Raw genomic sequence first — 21,196 nt, forward strand, 5'->3', positions numbered from 1 at the left:
ACTACTAAAAACAGGCTACAGACTCTGTTAGCATAAAGCTGCTTAGCTGACTTCAAGGAAACCAAACTGATTTACACCAATGCATGATCTGACCCATTATCCTGTAAGGTATTCTTCCTTTTTTGTTGTTGTTGTTTTTTTTAATACAGTGGGACAATAAAGTTACTACATTTATAGCCCAGAACACTCTCTGCATATTCCAGTATCTTGTTTGCTCTTTTAACAGCTACCAAACACTGTGCAGATGGTTTCACTAAATTATCAACAATCACTCCAAAGTCAGTTCTGATATTGCTGTCTACTGGGGCCAAGCACATCCCTGGTGCAGCTCTGTTAGTCTAACATGTTTGGCCCACTGACCACAAAGTGCACTGCCTCCAATTACCTTCTCTCTCTTGCTCTTATCTCAGTTTACTGACTCTGTACTTATCTTAGTCCCTTCCTTATCTAAAACACTGCAATCTTCCAGGTCCCCTAATGCAGTTCATTTGACTCCTGTTGTTCTCATCTAATATTATTGTCCCTTTCTGTGTTTTACTTTCTCTCTTCCTTTTCCTGAAGCACTCCCACAAGCACTGGGGTCTTAAAAAATCACTGCTGTTTACAGAGTTTATTACTTTCCATCATTTCTTATGATTCTCCTGCAGCATGTCTTTCAAATAATTATCTCTGTGATTTACTGTATCGGTCATATAACCTCCTCCTTCCTGTACTAATCAGCTCTGGATTAGATAGTTGGTAGGGCCAGATTGCCCCTGACAGACTTTTTCCCATCTCTGTGCCTCACCCAGGCATGCTGGGATCACCGTCTCTCTGGCTTTCTACATGTACGCAGAGGTCCTCGCCAGGTCTTCCAGGGCAGGCTCACCCCAGCCAGCCAGGCAACAGCCTTAACTGCATATTTGAGCAAACGTCTCAAGCTCTGAGGAGCTGGCACTTCTGCAAAAACACCTCCTTCTGCCTCTGTTTAGGTTGTGTAGCCGTAGCCATGCCCCATGCAAGGCTTTAACTGAAAGCCACCTTAGAGAGCCCTTTGCAGTACATCTAAAACACCCAACTCTCTGTACCTGAGCTTCTGTAAAGTGCCACTGAACTAACTAATGAGCACACTGTTCACTAAAATATCACAAGTGAGTGAAGAATTGGTTTAAACTATCTTTAGATAGATCAGCTGTGCCCTATCACAGAGGTGAGGGGGAAAGAAAACAGAGATAGCACCTCTAATCTTTCCTTTTCAGGGCAGCAGCAAGGAACTGCCATAGCCTGTACTGTGGATTACACAGCAAAAATGCTGTTTTGGATCCCAAGTTTCTACCTGGTTACCTGGAGTGTGGAAAGAGATACATAGAGGCATTTCTTCTGAAACAACAACAAAAAAATCACAGCTACTCATAAACTAACCAAAAAAACCTCAAACCAACCAATGGCTGTAATCACCTCTCTACCATGCAACTAAAAAGAACGGACACGGGCAGAAATGCCCACAGAGCTTTGCAAGAGCAGACAGAATTATGGCTTACCAGATCCAAATGCTTGATTGTGACCCTGCCTCAGGGGTACCTTCCTGTAACCTCTATTAACGGCAGGAAGCTCTTTTCCAAAAAAAATTCAGGGTATGCTGTGTGTTTTTGAGGTCAGTCCAATGGAAGTATATAATAAGGATAATACTGCACCAGTATTAAAGACGTGATACATTTTCAGGGTAAATAACACTATAGTTTTGGAAAACATGATGTATGGATACCTTCTTGGAGTTTATTTACTCCTTCTTTTGGTGGTTTGTTGTGTCATTTTCACACAAAAATAGTTCTTTGTGAAAATGTCAGTGAGACTCTTCATAGGCATTTTCAGACTATTATATAAGAAGACGGCAGAGATATTTCCTTCCCACAGAAATTAAATAGGTGTTCAAGGGGAAACCCAATATTTAAACCTCCTGAAGTGAAAGACGAAGTTAACTTTACCTACCTACGCAGTCACGAAAGCTGGGTGCTACAGTACAGCACTTTGCTGATGCATTTATGATTCTTAGGGATCTGACAGACATCCTCTGGATAATCTTGTAGTTTTAAAATGCTACTGCCCCTAGTTTTCCATCCCCCTGCTCTGCCAGACATTACCACTCCTGTAGCAGAAGTAACAGAAGATGATGCATTGTAGTTCCCTCTTCTGTAAGAGAACAAGGATGGCAGGGCTCAGTTATGTATTGCAGATGCTCCAGTTCTCAGCCTGGTGTCTTAACAAAATGCAGGGGACTTTAAACTGGAGTTTGTGAGGCACAGGCACATGCTCCCACCTGCTACCTCCTTTCCAAGCAGAGTAGCCTCTGATAAAAAAAAACAAAAAAAAAAAAGCCACAAAAACCAAAAAAACACACACACAACAAAAACCCGAACCAACCAGTGAAGAGAACTGAGAAATTAATCTCCTAGGCTCTTACAGCTAGATCCAAGTGGGGTATTTCAGAGTGAGATGATTCTTAGATTGTAAGATACCACATTAATTAACGCTCCCAAAACATCTTTCAAGGAGATTATTTGGAAAAGTCCTCAGTGCTATTAGTGTGAGCACTGAATAAGGCTGTTTGTGGGTGCTATTACCTGTAGTATGTGAACTGAAGCTAATGCTCTTCAGAGGAGAAAGTATAGCCATTAACAATTCAAAGATTTCCTCATAATACCTTTTGCACACATTGATCTATTTCCTGCTATTAAAAAAACAAACAAAAAAATCCATACAAGGCAAAAATATTTACTAGATTATATTGTCCTGGGAAGACAGATTTGCAGCCCAAACCAGTCAGATGCCAAGGGCAGTAAAACTCTGAGCACTAATCCTTGGGGAATAGTCCCAGGTACCAGAGAATCCCAAGGGCTCTTCACAGAGATTTACTGAAGAAAACAATCCTTAATGTTTCTGTATCCCAATTTCCCCCAGTTCCGACAGCAGACAATTATAAGTAAAGCAGGCCGATTTGGTCCGACAAGCATATGAAATTCATGCTTTCAGAGAATGTAAAGATTCGCACCGTAGTTGGTGTGTGGTAAAGTTAGACTGGTGTGACCTTGGAGAGAAAAGACTTGGGCTCTCTGTCATGGCAAGTCATATACCTAAAGCGAAATTTGTGTGTCGCCCTAAACCTGTAATCTTAACTCTCTCAAATGGATTCTACGGGGATCTGCCAAGTCCTTACTGAATTTCACCTCCATTCAGCTACTGGCGCAACTGAACTGTCATGGCAGACGAAACCCGAGCACCTACAGCTGTACCACAGTGCGTGGGTCTTGCAGTGATGCCACCCACTGCTCTGGGCAGCAAAAACATGCACAAGCTAACTCCATTACAGCTCCTCCGAAAACCAGAGGTGAAGCCTGCATTTTCTCTCCCATTGTGGTACAGCTTGAAAACAAAACCAAAAAAACCCCAACCAACCAAATGAAAACCCAGCACCCCCACCCCAGCCCCAAACACCCCATATTCAAATTCAGTAGGGTATTAAAATGCCCTGTGAAAATGTGTAAGTGATTTTAGTTGGAATCAATCTTTCTCTAAATTTACAGAGACCATCTGCCTCCCTTTTGTCAGTCAAATACAATGCTTTGGCAACCTAAATCCTGGCTGTAACTCATATATGAACTGTACATGCTCCTCACTACTTTTTTTTTTTTTTGTTACATTTTGCAGGAAGCCATTCTAGGCACTAAGAACAGATCATCATCTCCTCTTTCAAAAGAACCACCTTACCGCAGGGGCCTCTCCAGTCCCAATGGTTAGGAATCCAATACACAACAATCTTGCAGAAATCAGCTGCCAGATTTATTATTCTACCTGAAAACCCCAAACAAACAACTAAAAAAAAACCCCAAACAAACAAAAAAAGTGGAATAAAAACAGACTTTAAATAAACCTTAGGTACACTTTAAAAAGGGTTAATCAGTTCAGTGAAAGACTTTTATGTCTTCTGCTGAGAGATCATGTAATGTTGGTCTGATTGCTTGTTTTGTTCAGTGAGTCACTACCGTATACAGATATATATATATATTTCTTCTTAAATATTACACATTTGATGCATTTTTTCCTCTTTTTTTTTCTTTTTTTTTTTCCTCCTTTTTTGTCCAACCCCTTTCCCAAATACCCACATCCTGCCACAAGCAAGAGGCGCTCCGTGCTGACATTAAAGAACCAAAACCAGTCCAAGGACTTTTCATCAAAGCATGTTTCATTTGAACCTTATTTCAATGGAAACCACATTTTTTTTAAAACAATCTTACTCAACCTTTTCCTTTTTGCTAATTCTGCAATTTTAGACTTCTGATTTTGGGTTGATCACCGAAAATTTAAGTGCCATTGAGACCTATGGATGACAGAATTAGGTGACATATTAAGGCATATATACACTCCCATAAAATATGTTGTCTTATGGATCCGATTAAATTAAATACCTGCCCAAATGTTTTTTATGCACCTGTGGTTCTAGTGACCACTACTTCTTTACTTTTGATTAATTGCATATTAAAATATTCATAGCTTAACTAGTGTCTTAACTGACAGAGGATGGAAAATTAACCCACCACCGAGGGTTGTCTTTGAATTCTATCCATTATGATGAAAATTATTCTTGTTGTTCTACAGTTATGCATTCATTTTCCTCCCACTTCTCAGGAATATAAGAAAATTAGGTACTCCATGTAACACCTATTTAAATTTCACTGGGCAGAAAGAGAAATCCAGATCTTACCCCCTCTTCCTCCTTTCAAACTAGGAAGTATTATATTTCAGAAAAGGTGCTCATAAATCTTTAAAACTCTTGTTTCTTTGTCAGGGCTTTTTTTTCTTTTTTTTGTTTTACATACAGAACAGCATGTGTGGCTTGTGTTCAAGATTACCCCTCTCAAAAAATAAAATGATTTGAAAAAATAACAACAAAAAAAATCCCTCAAAATTTAAATTTTCTTCCGAGCATATCTGATCACATTTACACTTAGTGTCCAAAACAAGTTGATTGGTAACATCAGTGCCAGCACTACAATGTCATACAGTGAATTCATGGTACTCTTTGACAGTTTGTCTAAGTCTCCGTTCCACCGAAAATTACAAAAGGTTCTGCAGAGCTTTCCTTAGCAAGCTGAAGCTTACTAGTCATTTGTGGATGCGCATAAAAGCTGCTTATAGCACAGCTATGGCGTAAGCTATTTTCTAAGCAATAAATGGTTCAAGTCATCTATTTTGTCCTGAAATGCTACCTGTAGTTACAGCATTGCTTATAAATGGTCATAGTAAATTCAGCATCAAAGAGAATATTACAGAAAAAGACAGCAGCAGAAGCATTAGCATTATCTAGTATTTATATATGTTATCAACATAACACAGCAGTAAAAGGTTTAAATGCATATTAATGGGTACCGTGTCTAAAAATTACTAAAGTACCTATTTAGTGTATTGGATATTTTTCTCAAGGAGTGCTTGCTGTGTCTAAACAGCATAATTAGATATGTGACTTAGTACAGTTAATTCCTATTGATTAAATAACTTATTTATGTACCAAAGGAAATGGAAGGACACAAAATGTTTTCTCCCTCCCAATCATGATCCTGTATTTAATGCTGACATGATCATCAGAAAGCCTACCACATGTAATTGCTACCCTCAAATGGATCTTGAAAGGTCTAAGCCATAGCATGGGTCATATATGTATAGCAACATGGCACAAGATACTGCATGTGTCTTGCAGTCTGTAGTCAGGGATTTTGCTGCGGTCAGGGATTTTGCTGCTTGGTCACTGTACTTATGGCCACTCTGTACTTATGGCCACTCTGTCATTAAACAGGATTTTATTTGAGGCCATACCAAAGGAAAAAAAAAAAAAAGAAAAACTCTCGAAATACCTGTTTGTTTTCAGCAAGGTCTGCCACTGCAAGCTTCTAAATTAAATGCTGTGGTGTATGCTTTGCTTCTCTTTTATAACTGCAGAAAGACAATTAAGAATGGCAAGAAACAAATGCCCTAGGCATGCTGTGCTGATATCATCATCAAGTGGTTATTTTGCACAATGAGAATTAACTGTACTACGGATACCCAGAGAAAATGTACAATATCTTATGCTGATATGAAACAAAACAGACATGATATAGCTTTTTTGTACTTAAAACCTGTATGTTCCCTTCCCAAACTTAAGTAAAAAGTAAACCCACCCTTTTCCTCCTGTTACACAGAATAACGTTTAGGTTCCAACCCTCCCCTTTCCAATAAAGTGCGCTGTCCATGGCAGACCATAGGAGTAATGCAACAGGAAAAGCCCCTTTTAGTGTACTATTTAAAAAACAAACTGAAGTCGATTCAGCTTTCCTCTGGGTCTTGTGAAAGAGGAGAAGCCTAAGGGAGGGGGAAAACATCCCCTTCACTGTCACTGTTGTTAATAGACATAGCCTTCATTATAGGGGTGGGTGTTGCAGCAGCCACCGTCCTGCATGTAGACCATGCTCTCATCAAAGTGGGACAGAGGCACAGTGTCCTCCTCATTGATGTGGCGCTCCATGTCAGTCTTCAGTAAGGGGCGCTGGTTGTCTGGAAAAGCCATGGAGAAAAGCGCTTCAGGGTCGCAAACAAACTTGTAGACGTATCTTTCTCCAGCCACCTTAGAACAACAGAAGAGAGGAACAGGTGCAGCGTAAGGCCTTGTGGTTTTGCAACTTCAAGTTCAACAGTCTTGTGAAGAACTCACCTTCGTTACACAATTAATAATGTGACAGCAGAACAGGTAAGGCAATGACCTAGCAAAGACAACAGGGATCTGCAGAAGCAGACTGTGCAGGACGCTTTTGATTTTGCCATGCGTGATATGCTGTTGGAAGATGGACTAAGTATTCTACTTCTAAACATTTGTTTGTGATCATTTCCTATACTTAACCACAAATGGAACTGTTCTTACTGGAAAATGTAAACAAATTGTCACTACAGTGGCAAAATAAAATGACTGAGTAAGTCCAACACTGTGTGTGCAAAGTGCAAAAAAGAATCACATTGCATGGTAGAGATCTGAATTTCACTTTATGCATACTTAAGTATAAAGGCACTTCAGTTATAGTGCATGCTGATTGTACAGGGACAGCATAAGCAAATACTTATGCTAATATGTACTTAGCAATTGCTCATGCAAAGCTGGGACATTTGGATTTGCTTATGGAGGGGCAATTTGTCCAAAGATCCTGAAGTTTTCCCTTATTCAGAAATAGCACCGAATGTCTGTGCTTCATCTTCCTAAAAGCTAAAGAATGATAAAAACAATACAGAATTGTTGTCTTATTTTTTAAAAAAAGTCAATATAGCATCTTCTCAAGAACGTTATTTAAAGAATTATGTTAAAAAATATGAACCATATTGCATGCTCACGGTTTATTAAGATTATTTTAAATTAAAGATCATATTGTCTGCTTCTTGCAACTCCAGCTAGCACAGCATTGGAAGTGAGTGAATGAAGGTGGCAAAAGTGTTGCAAACTTAACTCTATTCTTATGGGTGCAAAATAGTCTGAAGCACCTCCTTAAATTTTCAGCTTATTTATTCTACAAATAAAGTAAAGTTTTGGTAAAGGCTATATCTGCAGTAGAATTTTTTTCATCAAATTCACGTCGGCAAGTTTGACAGACTGAAGGCTGCGTTCAGAAATTGGGCATTTACATAACCTGTTATCATTGCTTAACTTAAAACAAAAGGGGAAAAAATGTGCACACAAACCTTGCAGTAAAGAAACCTGCTATGAATCTACAACCACCATTAGTTTTTAACATATACTAATTGGCCAAATAGGGTGGTCCCAGGGCAAACCTCAAACATTGCTATGTTAGAAAAATAAGCACCCAAACTAGCTTTTAAAATGTGTGTTAAATACATTCTTGTAGGTAATGAAGTCGTAGTTTAAGAGGTAGCCAGCTAGCTGTCAGAAGTACTTGTAAACTTTCCATATCAAATGGATGTGTGGGTTGGGCAGCATTATCAGCCTTATGGTATTCCCATCCCCACCTTTTCAACTTATTTCACTCTCTGTGCTACTTATTCTTGCCTTTGTGCTGCCTTTGAACTGTGCCGGCACAATTGCCCATGCAGGTGAGCTGTAACCTGCAACGATGAACTCCTCTGCCTGAAGCACCACCCAGCAAAATCAAGTGTTTCTGCTTCTCCCCCGTTGGACCCAGTCTCTGGTCCACTTTACAAAGACTCAATGCACAGTTATGTGACACACAGAAATGGATGAGGCACTGTGCTACTGAAGTACCATAAGCCAATACTAGCCCAGATTGTTGTCCAAGCTGACTCCTGGCTAGTGAAAAGGAGAACAATACAACCATCCCCTAATCAAAACAAGAGAACTTTTAACAAGCAACTCCAAACTGAGACTTCACAAAACCTACTGGAAAAGTTGCCCAGTAACTTGAGCCGAGAGCATTGTTTCCATTCATGGAATTGGCAAATGGCAGGTTTAAACATGTTAGTCATCACAGGTCGCAAAACTAATGTGAAAAGATACAGAACAAGTTTTACAGCACAAAGTGTTCATTATGATCTTTGATCACACCTGCCAGTTTTGTAGATGTAGCAGACGTGTCTCTCCTACTCATTTCTCAGTCAATCTACATAGTAATACATAGCAAGATTTAAAAACATACATGTAAATCAGCAAGGCACAGTGGAAGGACGGGTTGAATACTGTCAGCAAGACCAGACTGTTATACATAAATTATAGTTAAATGTTTCTCGTAATTCAGCCTACTATAAAATACTAAATTCCACTTAAAAATGGTATTACTACAACACTATTGGTAAAATTTGGTCTTTTAACAAGTACCATTTTTCTCCTCTATCTTGCACTTACCAAAGTACCCAAGCACTGCGCAGCTAATTTAGTTCTGCAAAACATTATTCATACAGTACTCTACTGTTTGCCTTTCCCAGGTGCCAGGAAGCTCTTTTGGATATTTTTGAATGTTACCTCTTTCCCTATAATCCCAATGTGCATTGTGTGAACTAAAACCACAGACTTTTTTACATAGAAAAAAATATCTTGATGCATATACTGGACCTGGTAGGTGAAAAAGCTTAGTGTTTGCCTAAATAGATGAAAAACCTACCTAAGCAATGCAGTTACAAGTACTCCTCGAAAACTGACTTATGGATTAACATGCAACACTCCGGTGAAATTTAATAAAAAAATTAGCTACTCACCTTTTGCATGATTCCCTTTTCATAATAATAGCGAAGTGATCGGCTAAGTTTATCATAGTTCATAGCTGGCCTATTTTTCTGAATCCCCCAGCGACGTGCCACCTGCCACAAAAATGGATTAGGATTGATTTGTTAAATGCATTTAACAAGCAGATCTTATCATCAGATACTTTATTTGGGGATGGAGGAGGGGGAACCCTGCAGGTGCAAGACATAAACACAAGAGAAAAGGTTGCCATGACCTGAATTTCCCATGTACCACCATGATTTTTAATTGGACACAGTCATCCATTAAACTTGAAGCAGACTGACTTATTTGCAAATGTGGTGGAGGACTGGGAGTTTTTTTGTTTGTTTATAATAAAGAAAACCAATGAAAAAATAAAGCCATATAAAGAGATAATAGACAAAAAATATTTACCAAGTTCCACCAGAAAACTTTCAAGAAAGATGAAAACTTTAATTTGATACTGTGGATAATTGTAATTCCTGTGTTTTCCTTGCTGTCAGAAGACTAAGTTATATTAAACACACATGCATACACACTTAGTTCATGAACGAATACAGACTGTACTTGGAATGACAGCGATGTTGAGATTATTAGGAGATACAAGTCAAAAGCCAGCTCCCAGTCTTAAACATTACTTCAGCAAAGAAAATGAATTATCAGAGGAGGCAGGGTAATCGCTTGGAAGAACTATATGGTAGTATGAAGAATGGGACAAAAATTTCATAGTTGCAGTTGTATAATTTCCCTTAATAATAATAATAAAAAGGGAGTTGCAAGCAACTTGTGAAGCCATTCCATAGAGAACAATATGCCTTCTGCTCTGACTTATGATTTCTACTTGCCTTCATGCTTCCTGTTTTATTGCCAAAGATAGTTCTGGACAAAGAGACCTTTTGTTTAAAGAGCTTAACTGCTTATTCCCCACCTGAAATTATAACTGGCCGTTGGTGACATTTCAATTACTGGCTATACAAATGACTATCACGTCACCAGAGGGAAAAAAAGTCAGAGCTGATGAACTCTTTAAAGCACATTTTATAAAAATATTTGAGAGGTGCATATGCATACAGCTCTGGAAAAAGGAGAGAGTTGCCAAGCAGCTTCTCTGCAGACTGCTCTACGAAACTTTCCCATAGGTGTCTGGAGCCTTTTGATGCAAACCACAGATGACATGCAGCACTGAGAACTGAAAAGGACTAAATAACAACAGCAAAATCCATGACTTTGATCTCCATCTGGACAATAATTCTTGAAATTTCTTTTTAAAGTATTATTTCCTTTCAGTGGTGCAGCTTTTCAGGCTTGTGTAAATTATCATGGCTCTGCTAACTTCAGCTATGTTATGGCTGTATTGAAACATACCTCCAATCATGTCAATTTATTCCAGCTGTAGATTTGGCCTAGATGTGTAACCTTGATTTGCCTATTCATCTTTGTAACACATGCGTACATCACTCTGTTTATACCTGCCAAGTTTTTTTCTGCATTAATCAGAGTCCTAAAAGTCCCCAACATAACAGGCTTGCATAATAAATAAATACACAGCAAACGTAACTACAACAAAATAATGGTTGAGAATATGCTATATTGTGTGGTATTTTGACATTCCTAAATAAGCAAGCACGTCCAGAAGTAGTCTTGGTAAGCGAGTCTTCCTGTCCCTGAACTGCACAGCATTTATCAAGTCTTGCTCTGTGGAAGGGATTCAGGCTTCTAGCCTTCCACCCTACCTTCCTGCAGAAGGTTACTGTCCCTGTGACAAGGCAACATAAATGGACCTACACGAAATTCTTAGCCTCCACAGTTCACAGTTATCTACTTTCTGAATGACTATGGTGCTTAAGGAGCTGACACATACTCATTTTTGTTGTCACCCTTTCTACAAGGGCATAAACCTGCAAAAAAGGGATGGGATGGAAAGGTCATGTCATTCATTGACATCCTAACCTGCCACAGCTGAACCAACAATTTATACTTGGCAATCAACAGAAGCGTGCAACTTCCCATAGGCTATTCTTACTTTAATCGACAGTTTCTGTCAGATCCATGACATTTATATGAAAACAACTTAGGCTCCTTTGTACTCCCTAAGAGCACACAGGAGTAAGCAAGTTTCAAGTAGCCTGCCTCCTCCAGATCTTGGATGCAGTGCTGCTCAAAACCACAAAGCAACTGCTACAAAGTCAGACAATCAGAGGATCTGGTTAACTTAAATCAGAATATCCAATTCTTCAGGGAATTACACAGTAAGGAAACCTTAGGGTTTTGTTTTGCTACTTTCCCTTCCTTAGCTAATAAAATCTATAAAGTTTTTGCATCATCTCTGGAAACCATTTTTCAATAAATCTCTTCAATCTTGAAAAACTTTGGACATACCTTAAAGACATGACAAAACTAAGAGGGTGAAAAATACTGATACTGGGGCAGCGGAAAAAAAAAAATCAGGTATTTCATTCACCAAAATCAAGCAAAAGCCTTTCCAAAGATTTCACTCTGTTCTGAGCCAGGCCACACAACTAAGAAGTCCATGTAGCCTGTTAAGGCTGCAGACTTGCCAGCAAAGTTTTGGTATCAAATCAACTGAGACTGTTCTGTGGTCAAATCCTCAGATGCACAATGCCAGGATATGCCACAGTGACTGTCACTAGCACGGGGGAAGCTCAGACAAACCAGAACCAGCACACGGGTCCCTGCAGCAACCTGCCCCTCAGCCAGACCATGTCGGGAAGGAAAGGGAGATCAGTCCTGTCTCCATCCCCAGCTACTCTATCATCCCCTTAGGGCTGTTGGCAGATGATGTAACTTAAATGCAAGAAAGCTTTCACATCACTTATGCCAGCAGATGGATGGCAAATGGCAGAAATAGCTGGTGGAATGCAGAAGCAGCTTTACACCCCCAAACCTTCCTACTCAGCTCTAACTCAGAGGGGAGCCTGATGGAAAATTTGCTGCGGTCTCCTCTATTACCCAACCCTGTCCAAGGGGTAAAAAAAGTAAACCAGGATGATACTGCTTTTTGAGAACCCTAATCAAATCATGCACATCAGTATTACAATAAAATTCAGGCACAACAGATTTTCTGTTTCCATGGCTGTTTAGAACACAGGATAGATTATTTAATGTTACCTAGTTAAAAAAAGTATACGTATTAAAATGTTCAATTTATTCCTGTGTATCACACAAGTGAACTAAGTCATGCTTCAGCAAATGTTTGTGAATACAAGTAATTTTATCTACCCCACGAGTCCTTCATGGTTCAGGGGAGCTGTGCATGTGCATGAGTGTTTGCAAGCCTAGGACCTAAGCGTGCACTAAACAATTTAACGATGCAGATAAGCAGGAGGACTCTGAAGACAACTCTAAAAAGAGGGCGGTTTATATAATTTTGATGGGATTTTACTGCCTAATGTTCTTAACCTCCTCTTTTGCCATCTGTCAGACTTGGGGTCTTTCACTCTACAGCCTAAAAGTTCCAAGTTCCCACATCTTAGCACTGAAGAATATTTGGTGCTAAAAGACTATTCAGAGACAAGTTTTCAAAGGATTTTGGAACACAGCTCTATCCATTAAGTGGTTCTGAAAAATCCAGGCCCCACAATTAATGCCGAGTATTTTATGACTCTAGTACTTGCAATATTTTTTACTATTTTGTGGGACTAGGAATCAAGTCTACGCCTAACCACACCTCTGTCCTATCTGATGCCCTTCCCTTGCCAGTCCTTTCTGTCACCCTTCTGAAGTGCTACTGAAGCAAAATATTGAAGGAAAACAAGGTCTAAATCCAAAGGAGCACTACTAAATTTGCAGGACGGCACAGTGGATGTCAGGGCATGCTGTCCGTCTAACCCACCTCCTCTGGCTCAATCAGCTTGAATTCCATGCCTCGGCCAGTCCACGCTATGAAGTGAGAGTTTGATGGGTCATCAAGAAGAGCTACCAAGAACTGCCAGAGCTGAAGTGACCCTCGCCGTTGATACGTGGGTCCCTCACGGTACATGCCTGGCTCCTGTTTGACGTCACCTGCACAGAACAGCAACAGCATTAGATGAGCAATGTGCAAAAAGCATCAACACCCAGTTTGTCAGATAAACTGGCAAAGCAATCATCAGGGTTAATAAAACAGAGGGAAAGAATTCTTAATACCCAGCCACTCACAAATGCAACATTCCCCTGACTGCTGTGAATTGTAAACACCCTTACAATAACATAGTCATGTCCTAAAAGGTACCTAAATTCAGTCATGATTGATGGAAGACTCCCTAAGCCCATCCCTATTTACTTCTGATACATGCAAATCTCACTTGTAAACCATTTTGCAATATCCTCTATCTGAAAGAGCATGAACTATCTTTGTAAGCAACTCTGATGTCTGAAGAATTGCATTTGTGTACTATACTTTGCACAAGCCTCAGTTTTAGAAATGTAATGTATGCTTCATAAAGCTGCAAAACCCTATGGAGTGAAACTTCTTTTGCAGGCAAATGCTTTTAAGGAAAATTTGACAAAGTATTTGACTTGGATTTAAACAGCATGTGCTTTATGTATAGGTATGCAAATTCTGCAGATATGCGAGTTCCTCTGTGGTGTATTGGACTTGCATATAAGCACATATTACTTTTACTCATATCTACATATTAGATTAGTATTCCCCCTGAAAAGCAGGAAGTTATTTTTTCTAAAATTTCAAGTCCAGATGAAGCTTTTAAAAAGCAACAATAATATTCTCCTAGCTGCCAGTGAAAAACCATCCTGTGACATCTATACTGTGTCTCTGTTGTTTTTAAATCATATTTATACTAAACAACTCATGCAAACAACAACAGCTGAAAGGTCTGATGCTGAAGCAGAGAATATTTTTTCTGCACTTGATGACAGCAATCCTTGATATGCTGGTAAAACTCCTCATTTCAACTACCGGAATAGCAATACCCTCCAATAAGCAGTGTGACCTGTTTAATATGGAAAGCCAGGACTTTACATTCAACCACAACATTAGGATGCTCTGATGGCCATTACGGAACAGTTCCATGTAGTGAAAGTAAGAATAATAATATTAAAAATTGAGCACTTCCTTTTGTAATCAGGAAAGAAAATTGAGTCAATAGCTGTGGAAAACAAATAAATCAACACAAGGCTTTTTGGTTTATGTGAGGTTCAAGTTCCAGTCCTGAAAGGCCGCCTTTTTCAAGGACAGGATTTTTCTTTTAATGATAGCTGAGCAATGCGCAAATAGCAAGTGCAGTATTAGAGAGGATCAGAGTCTTGGCCTATGCCGATCTTTGATTTCAAATGAAGCAGCTGAGAATCTACTTCTGAAACATCAAGACTAGTCCTGGGCTTATCCCACTTTTGCTTTACTGGCCAAAACATGACGACATATCTGCTATTTTTTCCTCAAAAGTCATCATGTATAAACATGTATAAACACACCTATTTGAATCACAACATCAATCTTCTAGAGTACAAGGTGTTCTCTCAATGGACAGTCATAGAAGCTAGCAGCAGACTGCTTGCTTTGCAAGCACACAGATATTTCCAAACTTTTATTTTTTACTTTATTTGTATTTCTTTTCTATTTTCATTCCCTTCCCTGTACAAAACCCAAACAAAAAGGATTTTCAAGAAAGATATAGACAGGTGCTACTCCTGAAGAGTTTTAACTTCTTGTAGTACAGGGTCTGATCCCATTCCCATAAATGTAAATATGAATTTGCCACTGATACTGAAAACAGATCAGGTCCACAATTATTTCTGGGCAAGAAAAAAACTTGACACGACATGGTTTAAAAAGAGGGGGTGGGGGAAGCATACATTCCAAAGCCAGGGTATAAAGTAGACTTTCAATAAATCACCCTTTCAGTGAATTTGTCAATCCAGTGACAATGCAATATGGAATTGAGCAATCTTCAGTTAGGTCTAATGTTATTTAAAATCCTCTATTTATTTCTTGCTATTCCTTACCAAGCCTGGAATGCATATGATACCGCCGTTTGAGGAATGTGCAATTCTCTGGGTTACTTTCATTTTAGAGTCTCCCATTCTTCAGCAAACACAACAAATGCTGGTAGACATGCAATAGTTTTGTAATCCGTATAAGTGATTCTCAGGGGAAAACAAACAAAGCAGGAGAAAAAACCCCAAGAGGTCTCCAGCTCTACTTTTAGCTACGGTCAGAAAGCTGTTCACAGGTTTATCAGAAAGTATCTGATCTTTCCTGTGAAAATAAATAAAGCTGGACATACATACACTAACACAAAGAAGTCACTCTAGCAAATGTAAGTAATTGGTCTCCAAATTACTTCCCAAAGTTGCAGACTAACAGAGTCACCGGCATGAAATACTGAGTCCATCTATTTTGTCTATAATAAAATAAATCTGAAATCAACTGAGTTACACCAGGAAACTGATTTTACATCAGAGTAACTGAGGATAATTTGGGCCATTTTTTTCATTGACCTCAGAATCCCTCTTGGAAAAAAAAAGGTTGTAATGGGTAGCATTGTGAAAAGATCATTGATTTCTTATCAATCCCACTGAAAAATAAACCACGAGTAGAATGTGTAACGTAGTGCAAATACACTGACACAAACACAAAAATGCCCTATACACTCACTCCCCACTATTAATCACCTCACAGACAGCAAGACAAGAGGCTTAATCCTCAGTAGAACCAAAGCTGCTGGTTTCTCCACTGTTTTGTAAATTATCAGAAGAGCTTTCATTAAATCTCAAACAACAAGTGGTATGTGATCATCAGTGCAATGGAAATCCTCCTATTACTTCTCAACAGTACAGGAACTGAGCTCCTCTGCCACAACTTTGGATACAGCACCTTTTGCTGGCAAAAGTCGAACGACATCCTATTGAAAAGGAGACTTTGGTTTCAAGAAACAAAGGTCAGCTTTGGTTGGGTGCACCGCAAATGGCGTGTTAAGGAATCCTAAATTGGAACGTTACCGAGCTTTTTTGATCAGCCACAGAGAAAAGTCCCTCACCTCTCCCTTTTTCATGTCCCCACACAAGAAAAAGAACGAGAGATGTGTCATACATACCATCAAACTTCTCTGGAACAACACAAGTGTCATCATAGAACTGCCTAGGTCCCTTTTCATACATACAGCCTGTAAGTTAAAGAGAGAGAGATGTTTATATAAAAGATGCATGGAGAAAGAAGAGATCATAGGCTTAATGCCAGAGGGAACACTAAGTCATAGAGGAATCAGATTAATATCCCACATTCTTTACACACTGCCCAATTGCAACATTTTGGCCTCAGTACACGGGTGTTTAATTAATGTGTGCATTCCCAAGAGACTGTTAATCTCCACCTGCAAAAATGAAAAAGCACCCATTTTTCTCTATGATTTATTCCAAAATGTTTGTCTCATTTCCTGTTTGAACTAGCACGGCTTTGACTTTTAACCATTAGTTCCTGCAGGTCTTTTCCCTACAAGACTAAAAAAGCCCTACTTGGTATTTCCTCCCATAATCACAGAATTCACCCCCTTGATGTTTCTTCCAATTAAGATCATTCTGTTAAATTTATTTTTTGTTGTTAAAAGATACTCTCTGCAACCCTGCATTTTTTCTAGCACTCTCTTCTGTACACACTCTGACTTTTCTGTATTATTTTAATGTTTTACTTAACCAGAACTGTATTGCATGCCAGTATCAGCTTCACCAGTGCTACTTAGTGAGACAAAACATCTCCTCTCCTGCCTCCCTATGACCCTCCTTTTGACTGTGCAAATACTTCAGAAGGCCCTTTTGCCATACGGTTGCAATGTTTGGTTGGGCTGGTTTCCCAACCAGAGGAGGAGGTGGCCCATCTCAAAATCATTTTTTCCAATATACTGTTTCACAGTTCCATAGGCCTGGTCTACATTCAGCATATTAAAAAAACATTTTGTTTAATGTGGCCAGATTACCAAACAATTCAAATTGCTTTGTGTGACTGCCCTGTCCTGCCCGTTATTTACCACTCTGCCTATCTTTGTGCCACAAAGTTATCTATTAACTTTGTTCCGTATCTTTACTGAAAATGTTGAATACCAACACTCCTGATATCAATTCCTACAGAACTATAATAGAAACAATCCGTTCAGAGATGATTGCCCAGTGACAGCCACTTTTAGATCCGTCAGTTGGCCAGGTCTTAATGTATTTAATGTGTACTTTGTCGATACTGCTTTGTGCTAACTTCTTAATCAGAATGTAATGCAGTGGCAAATTGAATGCCATAAGAAGTGTAACTATATGATACAAGTATCTTTATCAATCAAACTTTTAATCTCAACAAAGAATAGAATCAGATTTAACATGACCTTTATTCCATAAAATCATATTGACTGATTTCCAAATACAGAAACCAAATATTTATCAAACATCACTGCTTTTTCTACGTCATTCATAACAATTTTACCACCTCCAAGTACTTATCAGTGCATAACACGGCTAAGATTGTTTTTTCCCTATCTAAGCTGTGATTAAAACTCAAACCTGTTGACCTTAGCCCTGCAGTTTATGGATTTTTCCCTGATGTCTTCCACCTCCCTTATCAAGCTTCTATAATTCATATAATTTCATATACCAAGACTATTATAAATTTCCATCTCCTGTTTCACCCTCTTTGTTCAATACTAGCTTTTATTTCTATTTTCTGCCTTTATTCTACCCCAGAAGCAGCTGGGCATTTAGCCAGATTCGTTATTGTTCCAGTTGTGTCTTTTCACTAGTGAACGAAGACTTTGATTGATACATCTGTCTAAATTCTCATCAATCTCAAAAACAATTTCCCTCATGCTTGTGAAATTTGCCCCTTGCAAGAAAAACAAATAAACCCTAAACAAACAAACAAAAATCATATATTGACAAGAAATATACCCCAAAGCAGGAAAGTAGAGGGTACAACCTCTCTTTCAGTGGTCATTTTTTCTTAGTTCTGTTGGCCTTCTTATTTTTAATACATATAAAGTACTTTTACTCAGAATTATTAATTTTTGACAATGAACTAAGCTCTGCCCTACTGAAGGCACTGAGAGTTTTGGTATATATCATATGGCTGTACAATTTGGGCCTAAGGAGCACCAAAACATTGCAAAAATCATAACAAAAGGAAAAGCCAAAAACCTTCACTGAAAACTTTTTAAAAGTATTAAATGGATTATTTAACAGTTAACTGAGCCTGTCACGCCAACAGCCTGGAAAATATCACTTGAGCAGAATGGGTGAAATGGACAAATTTTTAAGCGTCTCTTCCTTTCAACTGCTAGAGGCCTTGAAAAGCAGAATGAGTAAATTCATAATAAAATTCCTTCTATCCTGATCAACCTGTGGCACTAGAAGAAGCTACAAAAAAAATCAGTGCATCAGAAACTCAAGACTAGGAAGGGAAAGAAAGATGATGCGAGTCTTCCCAGCAGAATTAAACCAGTGAACCCCAAATCCCTCCAAGCTTTTTAATATTTTACATTCCTCTCATACAAAAGTGATACATAATAGAAAACTTAACTTCTGTTCTGTTTGGGTGAGCCAGGAAGCCTTCTTGCCTCATGTAAATGGAATGGCAGCTAGGCACTTCTGAAAGGAGAAGACGACAATGTGAGTCAAAAGACTGTCTGGAATTAAAAGTGTGGAGGTTATCAATGAGACAGGCTGTGGGCAGAAGAGCAACGAAAAAGATGCAAGTTACAGCAAGGGCGAACCTGTCAACACACAGTCGGCATTTCAGAGCAGCACGCACAAGGCATGGCAGAGGAGAAAATCATAATGTGAGTATCATAGATCCCATCATCTAACATAGGCACTTGAACTCAAACCCTTATTGTAATCAACCTTGCTAAAAGCTGACTCCCATGACAATTACACTTCAGATCATTCACAGACCAAAAAATCCACACAAGACAGTACAAATATTTTAAATCCTGTGCTTGTATATCTATCTTTGTAACTAATTTGACTTAACATTTTTAATCAATTACACAGAAAAGCCTGCCAATCACACTGGAAACTTATAAACTGTACATTAATACAAGGAATGCCAGAGTGAATTTAGAGTAGGATATTACTTTTTAGACTCCAGTTAAGGATTTGAAGGGTCAATGAAATTTTATGTGATTGCTAAGCATTTAATCTAGGAATTCAGATGCATCAATTTCACCCTCCACCTGACATCCTTAAACAAAAAGACACACACCCCCAAAAAAAAAATTACTGCGCACATTCTAAGTAATACAGACATTTATTTGCCATTCCCCACATCTACTCAAATCCCCAAGAAGAATGAGAAAAAACAAACAGAACTAATGAAAATGGTGTTCTTTAAATGTCTTTCTATTTTTTCCCCATGTCTTGCACTGTCCCCAAGTAGCCACATCCTGTGCACAGGGACTTACAAACAGAAATACACCATAAATGTTTGCCCTTCTAGACCATGTTTAACCCACTTCTTGAATATCAAAAGTCTTGCTTAACAAAGTCTATTTGATCTTGTGATAAAGTCCTACCCTAAGCTATGCAATCTATTACCAGTAACTTGTAACTCTTTAAGACATGCAAACAGAGGTCGAAAGAGCAGACATTATTTTTCCAACACTGCCTACAGACTCTTTCAGACCGTGATTCCAAATTTCACTGTTCGCTGACTTGTGATGAGTATCAAAGATCTGGCAGGATAAGAAAATTAGGTTTTACACCGACTTCACAAAACAGGTGAAACACAGGGCAGTAATAATAAGTTTCCTCTAACAGTCCACGGTCTCTCTTGCACATCTGTACCGAACTCTTCATTACCTCCTCTCTCAGTGAAATGCTCATGGCCTGCCTGCTCAGGCCTTGAGAATCTCTAACGTCTCAGGCAGCTATTCTGAGCAACCACAGGAACTGGTGATTCAGTGATCACACGAGTCAAGTATAGCTCTGTAGACTAGAAGTTAAGGCTACAAGTAGTGGTTCACCTGCAAGGAATCAGTCATGTTACCAAGCAGATTGAATTTTAAGGAGAATGGAAAAATCTGCGTAAAGAAAGAGGAAGTTGCAGAACGGAAACAGATGCTATTTTCTATTTTAGGTAAAAATTCACTAGTATTGGCAGCAAAACCCTTTTTGACTCATGAACTCCACTCCTGCAAAGTGATACAGCAGAGTACACACAATAAAGAATTATGCACACATCCAAGAAGTTGTGCTCTTAGCCAATTTGGGGTTTCATCTCCCATGCTCCTAAGTCAATTATAATTAACATCTGGAGTCTTTTTAAGGCAAGCACTGTTTGTACCAACATTACTTAATCTTCTGGTTAGCTTGTGCTTAAACAGTCCACAGAGGACCGAAAAATACAGCAAGGAAGAGTTTATTTCTCGTAAAGTAACTAGAGCCTTGTTATCCTAAAGTGCTATCAGTTAATTTATGACTATCAGAGTGGGTCAGACTCTAATCAAATTGTAGAAACATTTCCAAAGTGATTATTCAATCAAATGACTAACATGGTTAATTAGGAGCCATAAACATTGCTCTGAAGTTCATCAAAGTAATGACTTGCCCAGAAAAATTACTGCTAATTAAATTGCCTGCTGCTTTCATTTCTACCTTATCTAATAAAAAGTCCAACCAATGAAATTTAGCATTGCAGTTTTAAATTGTACTAAATGCTTGACTAAGACCCAGAAGTATTTTTACTAGCTAAGCGGAGCTACTTCAAAAGAAAACATTTTAGCGCAGAAATTACAGAGCAATTATATGTTTTCTTCTCCTTAAAGCATTGTTTCAAGACAACAAATGAGACAGAACTAGGTATAATATACTTCCAGGGCAGAATCCAAGTGTTTGAGGTGACTGATTCTATCATCTTTCAGAAATTTTTAGTCTTTGACGAAAGGTGTGCCTGGATTTAGGACACACAAGCAGCTTATTTCAGACTTTTAATGAAGTAGTTCACATTGTAAAGTAACATCATCTCAAGAACAGCAG

The 21,196-nt window shown here is 38.7% G+C and overlaps 1 protein-coding gene across 9 annotated transcripts in view; it reads right to left on the minus strand.

The window, feature by feature from the left end:
* Positions 1-6,336: 6,336 nt before the first annotated feature.
* ETV1 (ETS variant transcription factor 1) overlaps positions 6,337-21,196 on the minus strand; it is a 65,339-nt gene continuing 50,479 nt past the window's right edge. For 6 of the 9 annotated variants that reach the window (XM_059818428.1, XM_059818429.1, XM_059818426.1 and 3 more), the window contains 6 exons: positions 18,741-18,808; position 18,070; positions 16,282-16,350; positions 13,080-13,249; positions 9,220-9,321; positions 6,337-6,634 (listed from right to left, as the gene is read on the minus strand). In XM_059818428.1, coding sequence (XP_059674411.1) covers positions 6,413-6,634; positions 9,220-9,321; positions 13,080-13,249; positions 16,282-16,350; position 18,070; positions 18,741-18,808 — 632 coding nt within the window. In that variant the 3' untranslated portion in view covers positions 6,337-6,412. Of the gene's footprint in view, positions 6,635-9,219; positions 9,322-13,079; positions 13,250-16,281; positions 16,356-17,819; positions 17,825-18,069; positions 18,071-18,735; positions 18,809-21,196 lie in introns of all 9 variants that reach the window. The other 3 variants (XM_059818435.1, XM_059818434.1, XM_059818427.1) reach the window with 3 other exon arrangements.

This window comes from Gavia stellata, chromosome 6, assembly GCF_030936135.1.
Source record: "Gavia stellata isolate bGavSte3 chromosome 6, bGavSte3.hap2, whole genome shotgun sequence".
NCBI classification, from domain to species: Eukaryota; Metazoa; Chordata; class Aves; order Gaviiformes; family Gaviidae; genus Gavia; species Gavia stellata.